The sequence below is a fragment of the Eleutherodactylus coqui genome, chromosome 8, assembly GCF_035609145.1.
Source record: "Eleutherodactylus coqui strain aEleCoq1 chromosome 8, aEleCoq1.hap1, whole genome shotgun sequence".
Lineage (NCBI taxonomy): Eukaryota > Metazoa > Chordata > Amphibia > Anura > Eleutherodactylidae > Eleutherodactylus > Eleutherodactylus coqui.
Window position 1 is genome coordinate 80,098,990 of NC_089844.1, and position 18,467 is coordinate 80,117,456.

General features: G+C 38.6%; 1 protein-coding gene across 2 annotated transcripts in view; it reads right to left on the reverse strand.

The window, feature by feature from the left end:
- The window catches only part of XIRP2 (xin actin binding repeat containing 2), a 190,051-nt gene that overhangs the window by 28,201 nt on the left and 143,383 nt on the right, over positions 1–18,467 (reverse strand). For both annotated transcript variants that reach the window (XM_066575911.1, XM_066575912.1), the window contains exons 4-5: positions 4,558–4,650; positions 4,273–4,345 (exon numbers count right to left, since the gene is read on the reverse strand). In XM_066575911.1, the coding sequence (XP_066432008.1) occupies positions 4,273–4,345; positions 4,558–4,650 (166 nt within the window). The remainder of the gene's footprint in view (positions 1–4,272; positions 4,346–4,557; positions 4,651–18,467) is intronic.

Below are 18,467 nucleotides of genomic sequence, written 5' to 3' on the forward strand. Positions count from 1 at the left end.
GCACAGTCCACGTCTCCCTTTCTCTTCAGTCCTTCCCTATGTGATATCAATGTTTCTAAAATTTAAGCTTCTGGCATTTATGTATTGAATGTCCTAGTGGCAATTAGTTGCAATTGTACTATGTGTCCCAGATGTCTAATGACATTTATTGTTCTGCACTCTTGCTTTCATAATAATATTCCCTAGTGGTTAGTACTTGGCAGAAATCCTGGATGCAGTTTGCAGTGAGATAAGCATTTTTCTCTCGACTTATGTCTGTATCTGGAGATAGATGAAGTCTTTAGTGCTCTCTACAAGTCTTTCTTCATTCTGAAGAACTTTATACACAAGACTCAACAAAATGAACCCGATGAAGATGAAACAAATCTGAATAGAGACAATTTCTACGCTTATGATCTTCTGTCCACTGTCAAAAGAATGAGAGCATATCACCACTATATGTAATATATCTTACTATTGCGCTTTCAAGTGTAAATCCAGGGTGTTCCACGTTGAATGAGAGCCAGAAAAATCAGATATAAGTACAAGACTAAAGCTATATACTGGTAACGGACATTGTTCTCGTATTTAGTGCCTTGCGAGATGCACAAAATGTGGACAATAATAAAACCCATTATTTTAAATTAGTTGATTTACATGTGCAATTTTTCTTTTGCGCGATGCGAGATCGAAAAATGGCAGCTTGCATTATTTTTCTTTGATTTTGCGGAAATGCACTCATTATTTCCTATGGGCCATCTAAAAAAAGTGGCATCTCACTTGCATGTACATGTGACTTTCATGTGAGTGTCATATGATTTTAAAATTTTCCTATTGAAACAACATGCAATTTTCACATATGTGAAAAACGCATGTAAAAATTGCATCTACTGTGATGCGATGCACTTTTCTTGCAAAATGCATCTCACTTCCAGGCACAACCGTGGGTTTAATAGTGTGATTTAGGTCTGAGTTTCTTGCAATGGTATTGCACTTGGTCAAAGCTTATCTTATTCAATGACAATGAGGAACCCATCATAACATGTGCTGGAAGTGTCCGCCAATTGCGGTCAAGCATGCCTGATTCTGACGCTCCGTATTGCTGAACATTCTGGTAAACATGTGCAGAGTAACGGCACTTCTTGCGCAATGTTCCTCTTCAATTTCCGGATAGCTCATCGCCTACTCCAGCCAAAGTTCCCCTTTAGGATATAGCATGAGCTCCTACTGACTACACAGCAGAGGCAAAATGTTGAGGTGCCATATTGTGCTGAGTAGGGCAGTCAGGCAAGCTACTCAGACTAGCGCTTCTGTCCCACTTGCCAGTGACTGCGGCTGTGTGGATGGCAGCAATCAGGTTAAGGAGTGCTCAACGAACATGTTACGAGAGGTTCCTGATTCTCTCTAAGTATGTTTTGACCCTATTTCACTAAAATGTGTTTGTTAGTCTACTAGCTGAGTTTTCCGGGCCACCTCAAGCTATTCTGAAAAAGATACAAAAAATGTAGTGAAAATTGATCGATAAAACAATGCAAATATGGAACAGCAAATCCATTTCGTATGGAGTCCTAATAATAGTTTCTATTGGCTTTTGAAGGGACTCTCTCACTTACTAGGAGCGATGTAAACCTGGTGGAATAGAATTGTTGTGCCAATGTAAATAGAATCTTAGATGGGCTTCCCATTTTAGCTTTTTCTTAAAATATTTAATATTTTGCTATAATTTTCTGCAATCTTCTTTTTATTGAAGTTATTTAGTTTAGAAAAAAGACATCTGAGGGGCGACCTAATAACTATGTATAAATCTATCAGAGTGCAATACAGAGATCTCTCCCATCATGTATTTATACCCAGGACTGTGACTGTAACAAGGGGGCATCCTCTATGTCTAGAGGAAAGAAGGTTCCTACACCAACATAGAAAGGGGTTCTTTACTGTAACAGCAGTGAGACCGTGGAACCTTCTGTCTGAGGACAGGGTGATAGTGAATTCAATAAAAAAGTTAAAGAGGGACTTGGACACCTTTCTTGAGCGTTACAATATTACATGATAGAGCCACTGATTACTTTAAGAAGGGTCAGTGATCCAGAGATTATTCCGATTGCAAGATTGAAGTCAGGAAATAATTGTTTTTTCTTAAATGAGAAACATTGGCTTCTACTTCATCGTTTTGGGGGGGTTTTTTTGCCTTCCCCGGATCAACATTGGGGGTTAATAGGTTGAACAAGATAGACATATGCTGAACTCTGCTGAATGACTTTCAAAAAAGGGACAAAAGTTAGAGAATGGGACAAAATAACAAATTTAGCAGTACTCACCAGTTATGTCTCCCACCAGTCCAGCACAGCCGTTCTGGTCTCTGCTTCTTAAGCCAAAGAAACTTCTGCCATTCATCATTCACATAACCCCTGCAAGCCAGTCACTGGCCTTAGTGATTCGTTTGTGCATAAATGGAATGTGACCCCTGAGCCCAGTGATTGACTGCAGTCATCACATGAATGATGAACAGCACAAGCCTGCTGCAGAAGCTTCATGACCAGAGCATCGGGAACTGGAGCATCTGTCCTGGATCGGCGGGACATCTAACTGCTGACTGCTGAATAGTTTATTATTTTGTCTCATTCTCTGCTCTTAGCCACTCTTCTGATAGTCTCAGAAAAGCCTTTAATGAATAATGCACATTATCTAATAGGCAATTGAAAAACAAATCCTTGAGCTAATATGTATGACAATGATTAACAGGAAAACGTGCGTTTCAAAATTCCTTCTCAGAAGATGCGATACAGTATGTGATGTGAAATACTCTTGTAGAAAAAGACAAGAAGTGATACCTCTATTGGCCAACCAGAAACATTATATTTGCATGCTTTCAAGGCTACTGGGCCTTCTAGTCAGGATATATGTAAATATAGCCTTTTAATCAGGACAATATATATATATTGTGAGGGATTAGCGTTTAGGATCGGTAGCAACCTGGGCATAAGCAGTCAGAGACAGTGACACATAGGATAAAGTCTTTAGTCCAGGCTTTACCTGGGTTTATTTCCAAGCAAACAAAAGCAAAATACAGGCCTTAACATCAGGCAAACATAATGTAAATCCTGCTCGTCTGAGCACTTACTATACATGGAGTGTCCCTGTCTACACACTGGTAACACAAATGGCTCCTGCACACAGCCAGCCAGGACTCTCAGACCTGCAGAGGTCTCAGCTCTCCCTCTAGGCCCTGTAGGCCCAGGCTTTATAAGGCCTGGTACCAGCCCCACCTGGTACGTGGGAGTGACTATCCCACCCTTCACTTTGGTCACTCCAGGAAAAGCCGGCCCGGATTATGCGGCTTGGAGCCACTTACTTGCTACAACGTGTCAGTAACTTAGTGTTACTGACACCATACTGCCGGCTTCCTCCACCGAGCCCAGGCTGCTCGGTGGCACGTATCTGCCCAAGTGCTCCCTAAAGCCGCATAAGAGAGCATCCTAGGCGAAATGTAACGGCCCTCCAGCACTTTGCCGGTCACTGTCTCACAATATATAAATATATATATATATATATATATTGTCCTGATTAAAAGGCTATATTTACACCCACATAGTGCCCCCACTATTTTTGCTTCCCATGTACGAATACTCCTGATCCAGCTTTCAGAGTTTCTCTAGAGAAATAGTAACAGTACATAGCAAAAAATATGCAAAAAAAGCTCTTTCCAAGAAGGAAGAAAATTGTCTCGCTAGTGCCACCTATAGGCAATTACCTATCAAGTAAATGTCCTAAAATGTCTTATACTTTAAAAAGCCTTAAAAAATGATACATTTTATCAACCAAACCAGAACCATCTAGCTATACACCAAACTATTTTGGAGTTGTTGTCCTTCATCAGCTCTGGTTGTCTGTATCATGTATTCTTGTTCTCCTTACAAAGATCCATCTAGTAGGAATTGATTAGCAGCTTCTGATAACCTAAGTCATGTTTCAATGTTCTCTAGAGGGGCGGACTTTGGCTTACAGTGTAGCGGCATTAGAGCAACACTTTTATCCCTTTCTGGACTTGAGCAAATTGGATTCCAACATCTGAATGGTTCCTTTAATTCTGTTCAAACTGTCACCTTTGTTTCTTCTGAAACAATAGAAGTTACTTGTATGGTGTTTTTATTTTACTTCCTTTTTCTTTATCACTCCCCCAAAAATTGTTCTTCAACAGCAAACTTACATGATACATTCACAAGACTTTAATTTGCTACTTCAGTGCATTCCATTTTGTGGCGGTGCTAAACACATTTAAGGCAGTATTCTTACCTACTCCATCGGCTTCTTGATTATAATTAGACGCTGTGCTCGTCTCTTGGGTGCTTTGCTCATGAACCAATACCTGAGTAAAGTAAATTATGGCATTTAAAATTTAGCTTTATCACCTGCCTGAAAACATAAATATATACATGAATGGACACACAACCGCGGAGCACTGGAAACTTTTGTTGGGGATAAAATTATTTTTTGAAATAACAGTAATAATTTTATTTGTGTGCCTAGGTTTCCGAGGAATAGAAATACTCAGCGTGCTAATGAAAATTTGTATAATACCTGTTCTGTATTACAAGCTGAAAATTGAGTTTCATGTTGCTCAGCTGCTTGGCTGCTGCTCATGAACGTGACTTCATTGCTTTTTCTTGTTTCCTAAAAAAAATGATAGCATTGAAAGTTATTTTCAAACTACAATTATTTTTTATATTTTAGATATTTTTACTCATTAAAAGCATATGGAATCAAATATTATGCTTTATCAGAATTTAAAGACCTGCAATATGGCGCCCATAGACGTCTTTGGAGAGCTTCTGCTCCTTTTGTGATGAACTTGTATCATGACGGTATATATATGGTATATTCCGTGAACTGGCCAAGATGTATTAAGGTAGGAAGGAACTCTGAGGATGGAGAGGTCTTATCCGTGGAGAGGAGTGTCATACTGTAGTGGCCCAGAGTTAGGGCCCCTATAGTACTTATTTAGCCACCTCATGTGGAGTGTCTATGTGTGTCAGTGTTGATAATTGTTCTTGCATTTTGTGTACTGTCTTCCTCCGTTCATAGAAAGGTTATTGTTGGTGTCAACCAATCTGTGTTCATCTGTGCCCGATTCACCCTAACCTGTTCTGTGACTTGTCAGTCATCATGGTCTGTCTCAAGATTGGTTAGGGGGAGAAGTTGAGTTAACCATATGCTAAAAAAAAAAGAAGAAAAAAAAAAGGAGAGAAGCGAGGGAGAGGATGTAGGAGATGAGCTTAAGCGCTGACCAGCTGGTCTGAGCTGGGAACTATTAAGCTCGGCTTAAGTTAGGTTGAGCTTCCACTCGCAAAAGCTAGGAGTCAAGCCATGGAGTCAACAGACGGAGAGTCTTTTTCCTCCCTGCTTAGGTAGGAGCCTAAGCCATGGCAGGCCCCGCGGAATCTGGAGGGAGAGTGGCCATTTCAACTGTGAGGTAATTTGTCTCTGCAATTGTCATTATCATTAACACTTTATGCAAATAGATCACTAATTGGCAGCTATCTTTGAATGCAAACTCCCACAAGGAAGGCTGTTGATTATTGAATGAGACCACCCACTGAACTCATGAGTAGTGTTGAGCAAGCCAAACCAGTCAAATTTTGCTAAATGTTTGGTTTGTGATGAACTGGTGGTGTTTTTTCTCCTGTTACTCAGCCGTTGCCTTGTGATGCTTGGCTCCTAGGTTCAAAACTGACAATATCTGCATGGAGCTTGTATCCTCTCCTTGTGTTTCATAATAATCACTTTTATTTAAATCCATGCAGATGTTGTCCTTGGAAGGATTTGAACTTAGGACTCTCAGTGCTGCAAGGCAACAGTACTAGGCACTGTCTGCAATGGCAGCCCTCGGGCCTTTCAGAAGGCACCCAGCTGCCTTGGCTACTGCACAGCAACCCGCGATCTTATCGCGCGGGGGGGGGGGGGGGGGCAGTGCAAAGCCACTGAACATCAGTCAGGGCATTTAAATGCGGCTGTCAGAATGAGTGACATGGTTTATTGGAGCTGTTGTAAGAAACAGCCAGCACCTACTTTGTAAGGAGCGGGATCAACCCACGAACCCCCCCATACACACCCCAGTACGGACATACGAAGAAATGTACTTACGAACAGGCTCCTGGAACTGAACCTGTTTGTACTATCTGTAAAGGTGATTATTATGAAGAAGAAACCCACATAAATACAGGGAGAACAGACAAACTCAAAGAAATGTTGGTCTTGGTCAGATTTGAACCTAAGACTCCAGTACTGCAAAGCAACAGTGCTAACCACTGAGCAACAGGAGAAGAGAAACTACTGCCACACTGGGATTTTTGGTGCAGGTTTGGTTCAAACTAATTCAGATCAAACTGAACTATTTTCCAAAATTCAGTGAACCAGCCGAACCAAACTTTTCAAAATGTCATTCATCTCTTCTCACTGTCTAGAGTATGCATGAATTTACATCAACAAATTACAATTTATGCTCAATCCTCATATTAATCTTTTCGACTCCCCCTGCTTTGTAACAGGCTGTCCTCCGGTAGAACAATATATTCAACATGACAGGTTTGCTTTAGGAGCACTTTAAAAGACATTACTGTTTGCAAGACTGCATTTGAGAAACACTACAGGATTTACTAAGCACAATGTGCCAGAATTCTGGCTGAACTAACACCAAAATGTGGATTCAATTGCATATGCTAAATGTATTATTTGTCGTTTTGTACCTTTTTTGACAGTTTTCAAAAATAGGCAACTAGGAGGGACATAAATAACTGCAGTTGTGGAATGCCTCAAAATATATTCACAGTATGCTACATTTTTTCAGTGCAAATATTGGTGAAAAACATGTTACCCAAAAGGTGGATTAAAGAAGAGGAAACAGAAAATTTTGCACAAATTTCTAAACATGATAAGCAATTTAGTGGGGACCATTTTGATTAATCTTGAGTAATACTATAGGCACTATTTTACCTTCTCATGATATAATTCATTTTCTGAAATTACTGATAAATCTCCCCCATCCTACGGATATGTCTAATGTAAGAATAGTCCTTTAATTCTCATTTTCTAACATTTGGCACCTGGATTCTGGATTATCCAGCCCTACGTCAATTTTTGAAATCTGCTCAGGATAATGATAGTGAAAGTTGTTAAAAAAGTCATACTTCACCTGATCCTCTGCCACTCTCTACTTTGCCGCTGCACTCTACTTAATGCTGCAGCAATTGCGATGATGTCACTGACATCATTAATAAGTGACCTCTGCAACCAATCACCAATCAGCAGCACAGTTTGGACGGTAATTACTTCAGCAGTCACATGTCCCTGCATCTGGATGCCCTTGCTGCTACAACAAGAAGTAGAGAGCGGCGGGAGACCAGGTGCCGGTGGAATGGGAGCAGTGACGGATCGGGTCCCTTGAGTATGTCTTTGTTTATGCATTTCCACCATTGTGAGCAGGTGCCAAAAACATTTGGGGATCTAGATAACCATTTTAAGCTTATTAAATCGATAATTTATTAAGATGTGAACTTTTCTATACTGTATCGGAATCCATGGAAACTCTTATAAACCACATAACCAACATCAACCAAGTGGGAAGTTTTAATACATCATCTTGCTATGAGTAATTAATTCCCCTAGGTAATTTCAACCTTGAGCAATGGTACTGTATGTTCATCGTAGGAGAGTGCTTGTATATTACTACATAGTTTATTCCGAAGTATTAAGTTGATATGAAATGAGAGAGTAATTGGAAATGCTGAGCCTGAGCTGATGGTGAATGCATTGTTCTCTCTGCCTCTGGGATGCATTAGTTTAAATGTAGTCATTTGTGAAAAGCATTTCAAGCTTTGTTTTAAATGACTAAATATCCATGCTGAAAGCCCAGTTTAATCAGACGGGAACGCTCTCTGGTTGAGCTGCTATGTGAAAGAAAAACAGTACTTAATTTCAATATATTATCATACTGTTTCAAACATGATAGAAGCCAATTTTATTTGCCCAAGTACAAATAATAGGCTTTACAGTCCAGCTAAAAGTACTAATAAAAGACGACATTTAGCATGAACATTATTGCCATTCATTAAGGGACATTACTGATTGCAGTCCACACGTTCAAAAGATATCTGGAAGACAATGATTAAATAATCATTTTTGCACGTTCATCTTAGCTACGGTCTATTCAAATGTACATATTGACTGGGATTCAAAGCCCATGCATAATATTAAAATACCAGTCATTATGTAATTTAAAAGGGGTTGTCTAAGATTAGGAGGGCATATTACGAAAGTGAATGATATTAATTAGATATGATGTCACCTGTGATGTCACTATCACCATTTAAGGCCCATTTAGACACAATGATTAGCACTCAAAATTCGCTCAAAAGCCATCTTTCGAACGATAATCGTTGGGTGTAAATGTGCCCATCTTTCAGTTTTCTGCTGAATGATGGTTTTCAGTTTTGCTTGCAAAACAATCCTTTGGCAGAACAGCTGATAAGCAGGACGACACACTGTGTTCTGTTCAGGGAGAGCTGATTACAGCGGATTGCATTGTATCAGCTGTTATCAGCTATCAGCCCACTGGCAGAACAAAAAGAATGTAATCAACAAACAGTGGGTGGTCTGTTCCCTGACTACAGCTCCCCACTGCTCACAGGCTACTAATAGGCATTAGTACCAAGCAGTAGTTTATGTAAAATGATCGCTTAAAAGCTATCTTTTGAGCGATCGTTTTTGCAGTGTAAATGCACCTTAAGAACTAGTTTCAGAACAATACATGCTAATCCCTATATATGCTGTATCACTTTTAGATAAAACAAAAAAGAGTTTTTTACCGTGTCAGCCAGTAGAACGAAATGTGATTGTTCTCAGTAAGAGAAACAAAGCAATCTTGTAGAAATGATACCTTTTAATAGTTGACAAAAATATAAGATGTTGTTGCAAGCTTTCGGACCTCTCTGGATCCTTCCTCAGGTGTGATGAAACAAATCTGGATGGGCTGTATATATATATATATATATATATATATATATACAGTATATATATATATATATATATATATATATATATGTACACACATGAAAAACCACAAGGAATAAAAAATGCTGGCGGGGTCCCAAATATATATGAGAATTCCTGATCTTATGGCTCACATGTATTATTATATCTGATCCATTGTCAACCTTACTTATAAAACTTAGTGCATAGAAAAAAACTGAATATGCTACCCATAAAAAGTAATGTAATCAGCGGTCTGTTCTAATTTGAGTTGCAATAGGAGGGAATAACTTTTCAGCAAGCAAAAAAGTGAGTAGGGACTCAGTTGTAGTGAGTCTGATGGAGAATTCAATTATGTGTGTTACAAAGTAATTTTTTATATATAGCTTGTAGACGTGCAGTAGCAAGAGTGGCCTGCAGAGGGCCTAGACAGGCATTCTGAGACCTAATAGAGAGGGTAATTCATATGGGTGCGGCAGGAAGCAGCATAAAAGTCTTGGTTCCTGATACACTTAGCGGGAAGCGATAGCTCAGTGGAGTTAGAAGGGCTGCTAGCCTGAGGTCTAGTGTGGACCAGTCACCCATCTGACAGAGGAGGATGCCCTCCAGAAGCCCCAGGCAGGGTTGGTGACTGGGACCCTGTGGGTTGCAAACCCAGGACGTTACAAATGAACCATGTTACTGCTGTTTGCTGTACGTGATTGTTGCTGTGAATAAATGCTGGCAGACACTAGTTTTACAAGAAACCCTGTAGCCTTCATACATATGTGGTGCCCATTTCTGAAGAGAGGTTGGCAATCCACAGGTGAGGAACCCCCTCGCCACAAGCTAAAGAATTTCAACAAAATAGCATTATTGAAATTACAGAAATCTTCCAATGTCAGTTTGCATTATAGAACATATATAACCAATGTCATTCCGTCAACTAAATGGCTACTGGATTTACAGTCATACATGTTGATGAATCAATATTGAAATGGAAAAAATGGGGGTTTTCTTATAGGATGTGTTTTATATGACTGGAATTGACAGGGTTCTCTCACATAATTGTCTTCCAACTGCTCACGAAGACCTTGTCTTTCAGTCAGCCCATTAACAGCTGACACAGGAAACTATTCATATTAAAATATGATCTCCATTATCTAGAGCTAGTTGACGTTCCTATGTATTCAAGAGCCACTTACTGAATGACAATCGTAGTTTGATTAGATGATATGATATATGTCCTAGTCTACAATACATAAAGACTAATAGATTAACAGAGAGAAGATCATTATCAATACCACCTTAACAAATCATACATTAGTGAGGATGAGCAAATCAAATAGGAGTATATCAAATGAAATCCTTAAATATTAAACTTGTAGTGTTTCAATAACCATGCCCCCCTACTTGATTCAGTAGCTTAAAGAGGTTGTCTCATGAAGACTACCCATGTCCTTATGCAAGTTCCGATAATTTAGAGCAGCTCTTATTCTGCAGGACTAGATACTTGACTAGGCATATTGATGAGTACATTAGGGATGTGCAGCCCAGCCTTTCCCCAAATTGCCACCTTTACACCCCTTCCTTTTCCTTTGAATAATAAATTCTGACAATGACAATGGAGAAAAATGGTCTCAACAGCCCTATTTATTACGTACATAGCTGGAAAATGCAATGAATACATAGAAATACATAAATATTAATTATGAAAAAAAAATACATTAGAATTAAACCCAACAGAAGTCTGGCAGAGCCCTTATCAGCAGTACCGAAAAGCGACCCAACTGCAATGCGCCGACTTGCAGGGCAACGAATATGTCAATAATAATGTGTACCACACAAGTTCCCAGGGACTTTTAAGCAGCATGGGGGCTGAGCCGTTAGCACTGTTGCCTTGGTCATGGCTTTAAATCTGGACAAGGGCAACATCTGCATGTAGTTTGTGTGTGTTAATGTGGGTTTCTTTTAGATTACAATAAGCAAATACAGATTGTGGGCCTCCATGGGGACAGGGCTCAATGTAAAGGCACATTTACATGAAAAGATAATTGTTCTAAAGGTTTTGAGTGATTGTTTTGCATAAACTGCTAATGGACACTAATGTCCATTAGCAGCTTAGCACCTTCATTTGCATGTAAATGAGCCTCTGGAGCTATAGGCAGAGAACACCAGGTGGTCTGTTTTCTGCATTCAGGTCTATTGTTCAAACCAGGGGGCTGTAAGCGAAATACAATGTAATCAGCGCTCCTGTGGAGAATTCAGCACTATGGACAGCAAGCACAGCATAGCTTCTGTGTTATCTTCTCTCTGGCTGAAGATCACTTATCGTTTAGTGTTTAACATTCCTATGTGAAAAACTGAATGATCAGTGTTTAAACTGCCCGAAAAGGAATGAGACGGCGCTGGTTTTTCAGTCGGCTGAAACTGAATGACAAGGAAGAACATGACAATTCTCGTTCATCAATCAGTCATTGCCTATGTTTAAACCGAGCGAGTCTTGTTCAGTTTCGCTAATTTGAACGATTTTCTGAATAATATTGGTACAGTCTAAACGCAGCATTAGCCATAAATATCTGATGGATGCTGGTTGCTCTTCTGGGACCTACACTTACCTCCAGAAATAGATTGGTTATTTCTGCGACTTTCATAAAAAGTGAACAGAGAGAACAGCAGCACCAATGCACAAGCATCTCTCCATTCATTCCATCCATGGAGGCAGCGGCTGTCTCACCTGTCAAGGTGAGGGTTGGGGGATCCTCATTTTGTAGACAGAGGTGGGATATCTAAGAATACTTCTTTAAAGGAAAAAGGATGTACAGCAAATATAGCTTGGCACCGTGTTAGCCAGAAAATACCAGCATTCATTTAATTGATGAACTAGTGTGGCACCCATAATGAGAAAGTCAGCCAAGAACTGTATATGATGTACAGTGTGGCCTCTTAATGTACAGTATTTCTCTGTGATTTTGTTCCCTTCAATCCATTTATTTATTCATTTATTCAAGCTTGCCAGAATGAATTTATTGTGAAATTTTGTTCTAGAACTGTACATTTTACACATTAATTACTGGAGCATGAAACTGGACTATATGTATTTGTTAGGGCTGAGCCATCATGGGAAAACTAGTTGGTACATGCTATTTATATTATGGAGCTTATTTGAACAGTCTGTGGCTTTGAATTTATGTTTTTATTTACTTGTGAATTATTTGTTATGTATTATAATTAGACATGTATATGTATGAATGACATGCATGGACTTTAATGAATTTTGTGGGATAGTATTAATATTGGTACAGGATCACTTGATGAATTTTTTTGGTCTCTTTTAATTTCTACTACTTAATTAAAATACTCTTTTAGATATGACACAGTGTTCAGCCCACTGTGAGAAAGACTAAAGGCCCTTTTACACATGATTATCGCTAAAAATTCGCTCAAAAGCCATCTTTTGAGCAATAATCGTTGTGTGTAAATGAGCGCCCATCATGCACTTACTGTGCACTTTTCGTCTGTCGCTGAGTTCAGGTCAGCATGAAATCCATCATTGCTGATTAGACGGACCGCACACTGAGTTATCCATGGGCGGCGCTGATAACATTCTTTAACAGCTGCTGTCTCGCTGAAGAACAATAGTGATGTTTTTAGAGAACAGACCACCCGCTGTTCTGTAAATACATGCACATGAAGTACTAAAGGGCTGATCAGCTCACTAGTACCTATGCAAAATGATAGCTCAAAACTCTGTTTCTGACGAATTTTAAGCGATCATCTATGCGTGTAAATGTACCTTTACTGCTATACCTATTAAAAACAGAAAATTCTGTTTAACGTGCTAAGCCTCCGTGTGTGAGACTACAACATCACATAAAGCAAAAGTTGATTGAAGCCTGCAGTCTTGATCATTTATGGCTCCAAAGTGATTCATAACTCGATTATGCAAATCAGTTTTTGTCATTTTGTTTCCAATATGTATAGCGGAATAAATGCTCTCATCCTAAATTCCCACATTTTTTTTTTGCTTTAGACCTTATAACAAAAAAACTGGAGTAATAAGAAAAAAACTGAAGTATTAATTGCAATCAGTAATTCTGTATAATTTTCTTAGCAGGATTTATATGTAGATCCTTTAGATTGTTTCATAATTCTTATCTGTGAGATTAATAATGCCTCTTTCACTTTAGTGAATATATATTTCCCGCAAGCTAAACTTTTTTACATGTTTTGTAAGAAATTGCTAAGATATGAAAGCACACTTTGATAATTGGGGGGGACTTCAGTTCAGTTATGGATCTGACTCTGCATTGTACTTTTGCATTACCTTCCCCTATAGTCTTGCTTTTGCAGATAGAAGGACTGTATGATGTTTGGCATTGTCTTCGTGGCTCTTAGAGAGACTATACATTTTTATCTTTGCCCGATTCTTCCTATTCGAGAATTGATTTGTTTCTCTTACATGCTAGTGAATTGAGGGAGGTTACACAAACTGAGATCGGAACCATCACCTTGTCAAATCATGCCCCAGTGTCCTTATCACCAAATGAGAAGATTCTCTATTCTCCTTCCTTCCCTTGGAGACTTAATGAATATTTTCTTTCCCACCTAGAGCACGAATCTAACTTGAAAACCGAAATAGAACTTTTTTTTATCATTAACTCCCAGTCAGTTTCTAGCAGCTTCTTAGTATGGAATGACCACAAAGCCTACATGAGAGGTTTATTTATAAAATACTCTTCTAGGGCTAAAAAAAGGAGAGAGGAAGAATGAACTTCCCTGACCTCTCAGATTAAAACCATTGACTCCTTAAATAATGCTAATCCCACACCTCAAAGAACGGAAGAGATATTTTGGTTGCAAGCCAAACTTCACAGTCTCTTGATGGTAAAACATGATATTGTTTTTCAAAAAGTGAATATGCAATTTAAGTCTTAAATCTAAAGAAAGGATTCGATATCTTTTAGACTCTGACTGGCATAAAATTACACAACCCCCAAGAAATTGCTAATGCATTTGCTTCATATTGTTCCTCTCTTTATAATCTAAGAGAAGATACAAATACACATCAACCCCAATTGAAAGAATTTTCACATTTTCTGCAGAACATTAATCTCCTGTGGCTGTCATCTGACTAATTAGCTTCTCTTTCTATACTGATCTCTAGGTCTGAAGTTCCAGAAGCCACCAAAACATTAAAACCTCTCAAATCCCTGGGCCCAGATCGCTTCTCTAATGGTTATTATAAAAAATACCCTTCCATTCTGTCCCTCTATCTAGAGATGGTGTTTAATGAGGTAATGGATGAGGTGTCCTTTCCCCCGGAAATGTTAGAGGCTCTTATTGTCACTTTACCCAAACCTAGCACAGAAACTACTTCCCCAGCTAATTTCCTTCCTATATCCTTATTGATTATACGGTATCATGTCATTCAGTGGCACCGGACCCAGCACTGGCTACTTGCTTTTCATCTACAGATAACCTCCCATCTTTTTATTTAGTTATTATCTGCCATATCTTTCTTGCATCTCGCTTGGCAATTGCTAAGAAATGGAAATCTTCAGATGCACCTTCTTCAAATGCATTTATTAATTCCATTAATCTTACGTATCATTTGAAGGAACTGTATGCTTATAGATACATTACTAAAACCTCTTCAATTTCTTAATGGGCAACTTGAACAGAATATGTGGCTAAAACTCCCATAATGTGCACATTAGCTATATTGTTCTTTTTTCAGAGATACATTGTTTGGGCTGGTCCCTTATGCCAAGAGAGACAATATGGTCTGTTGTTTTGATCTTTTCAAACCCTGCTTCTTCTGTTTCTTTCTCTCTTTCCTTTCTATGGTACTCAGTGATGACAGGCACTTTACTCCTACTCCTCTTATTATTATTTTTAATCTTTACTCATTATATTTTTGTATAGTCCTGCCATTATTTTAAATGTACACACTCTTTGAACCCCTTTGTTCCCGTATTGTGATATGTCTACTGAGGCTTTGTTTAAAGCCCCATTTACATGACATGTCTTTTGAGCAATAATCGTTGTGTGTAAATGCTACCATCATTAGCTGTTTGGCTGAACAATGATTTTATGTTGAGTTTAAAATCCATGGTTCGGCTGGGCAGGGACCGCATGCTGTGATTCTCCACGGGAGCACTGATAACACTGTTTCCAGCTGGAGTCCCATGGCAGAACAAAGGAGCTGAATGCAGATAACAGACCACCTGCTGTTATCTGCATACAGCAAAGGGAGCCTCATTTACATGCAAATGAAGCTAATAAGCTTCTAATGGGCTTTGTACCCATTATCAGCTTATGCAAAATGATCGCTCAAACTGTCATTCTCCCTATCTTTTGAACATAGATGGGGCTTTAGACCCACGGCTATTTTCTCTCAAGTTTGTTTTGTTATGTTACTTATTTCAAAATCATTTCAAGACAGAAATAATTATTCAAACAAAAAAAAAAGCACAGTGGATATAAAAAGTATACACAATCCTATTAAAATGCCATGTTTTTGTCATGTTAAAAAATTTGGCAAGGATTAACAGAATTTCAGACTTATTTCCCCCTTCAGTGTGACCTGCTATCTGTAAAATTCCATTGGAAAAACAAACTGAAATAATTTAGACTGGAAAAATAAGAATAACAAAACTTAAATAATGTGGTTGCATAAGTGTGAACACCCTCTTATATTTGGGGTTGTGTTCAGAATCAGCCAATCACATGTAAACACATGCTACATAGTAGTCAGCACTCCGCCGCCATTATTTTAAATGATTTTCATTTACCCCATATAAAGCTCTTCTAGGAGGATTATCCTGCCATTTTCTTAGCTGCATTTTTCAGCAAAAGCCGTAGTTCATAAAGCTCTTACAAAACATCACTGGGATCTGATTGTTGAAAACATGGCATTTCAACGGGGGTATGTAGACCTTTTATATCCACTGTATGCACTTTCTAAGCACGTGACATGGGTGTAACTACAAGGGATTCATCTTTTTCCACTTAGTTTGCCAATTGAGCACAAATCATACCCCCAAAAAGTCAATACACCCCTAGATACATGATTGAACCACACCTTGAAAAAGAGTAAGGGGTCCCACATACACGCACATACTACTCTCCAGCAGTCCAGGGGTTAAAAATATCAGAGTTTATTGATTTCATTAGAAAATATAAGGACTAAATTTACAAAAATTTTAAGCTTTAACAAGATAAGACTAAAAAATGATAAAATAAAATTGTATATGGTAGAAACAAAACAGTTATAAAATAAAAGGGAGAAAACAGAAGACCTTAAACTTACTGCCAGTCTCTAAAGTTTTACTGCTTCCTTGAGGAAGGTAGGAGAGCAAGGGCACACCCCGTTACCAGCAAGCGATGTTATGTCGGTGCTGAGAACTGCAAGCAAGCCTGCCTGGAAAGCGGATACACGCGGGAGGGACCTGGATGGCACCTGATAAGTAACTTGCTTTTTTGTCACATAGTGTAGCTAGGGCTTATTATTGGGGTAGGTCTTAGTTTCAGGGAAACACGATATATCAGCTCTATAGCTATACTTAGATAAGATAGTATATAAACCTGTTTTCTACTGACTAAATTACTTGCTTTGAGCAAAATCTAGTGAGACTGGCTTTTCTCAGCTCTTATACAGCCAAATGTTAGCATTTGGTATTATGGCTACAATACCCTCTTTAACTAAACCATATGTATACTACTATAGAAACCAATGAAATGATTAGTAAAGTTCAGCAGAACTTTATGAGGATCAGAATGATATTCCTGTAATTCAGATCCTACAACAGATCTGGAGGAAGTAAATGCTTTCTTATCTGAGCATTATTGGAGCCAGAGGGTACAGTATGTAGTTGCGATGGTGGGACCGGCCAACCAGAAGTTTGGCTCAAAGGTCAAGGCTTTAACTCAACAGTAGTTCACAAAGAACTAGCAGAAGACAGACCCAATTACAAGATGGCTTTGGAGCCAATCACTTGTCAGTCACTTGTTGTTAGAGTTTATGTGCTATGAATTGATTTACAATTAAGATATTACATCTTATTGATGATCCATCCAATGAGTGCAATGATAAAAACAAGGATTATTATGAAATTAAAAGTCGTTGTGTATATGTTCTGTATAATTGAAGGGCGGGACCATTAGTATAATTTCCTTTGCTGGGCAGATTTATACTGCTAGTTGTGACTTTTTGTACTTGTACCCTCTATACTTGGAGGAAAAAAATGAATGCAACAAGTGTGTTCTAAGGATTAAGATATATCGGATTGCTTAACTGTAGAGAATAATTGACCCAGCTTCGACTTTGAATCTAATCTTTTTATAATCTGAATCTTTATTCACCATTACAGATTTTGACGAGTACTTTGTGATGTAGCCCGTCAGATCTTCAGTATTATCATAAATGCATCTCCTTAACACACAATTATCATTTTTCATTATAGGGCTTCTATACGTAGTCTGATGAGCTTTATTATAAGACTATTCACAGATTCCAAAATCATTATCTCCTGCAACGATTTACAGAGATGTATGATAATGAAGCTATAAAGGCAAGAAAACTCTTCTTATGTGAAACAACATTTGCTTGGTGGCTAATGTGTCTACACTGCAATGGGAAGCGCAGAAGAATTCTGATTAAATGCCGTCCATTTAAAGAGTGACTACTTTTCAAGGACACTGCCAGGATTACACATTTAGGATGCTTTCACACACGGCAATTTTTAGAAAAATGCTGCATTTTTTGTGGCAGTTTTTTATGCATTATCCAAAGCAATGAACAGAAGTGTATTCAGCAGGAAGGAGAAGAATAAGTCCCTGCTTTTATATTTCCCATTTCTTCACAATCTACTTCTTGCTTTTGGCCCAAAAAGCTACATGAAAACCTAGTACAAAAAAATGCCACGTTTTTCCCAAAAATGCTTTGTGTGAAACCACCTTTTTATTAATAGGTTTTGAAAACACTAGAAGTGTTGCTACAGTAGCCTTAGCAAATTAGTTTAATTAACTCTATGGACTGAAATGCAGGGACAGCATGAGCATCCTAGGTTAGCCAACAGTCCTCCTTCTCCCTCATGCTGAAATGTGATCTCTTAGCCACCAAATATTGTTACTGAAGAAGACTACTTACAGTTCCACTGTTGAGATTTTGAACCCCCAGATACTTTACTGATGAGTGTCTTTTATAGGGTGGTATATCTAGTCCCAACTTTAAGGGATTGCCTCAGTTCAAGTCCTTCTAAGGAGTGGTGGTGACCATACTTGCAATGGTGCAGGAAGCTAACATACATGTTTCCTCATACAGTAGAGCTGTTTGACTGTCCATGTGCCTAGTGGTCTAATGTAGATGAACAAGAGTCACCTGCCACTAATCATCATTGATAAAGTGCCTCTAGATAATGACAAGTACCCCTGCTTGAATTGCTTTCCTTGTATAGCCGCTAAACCATTTGGGTAAGATC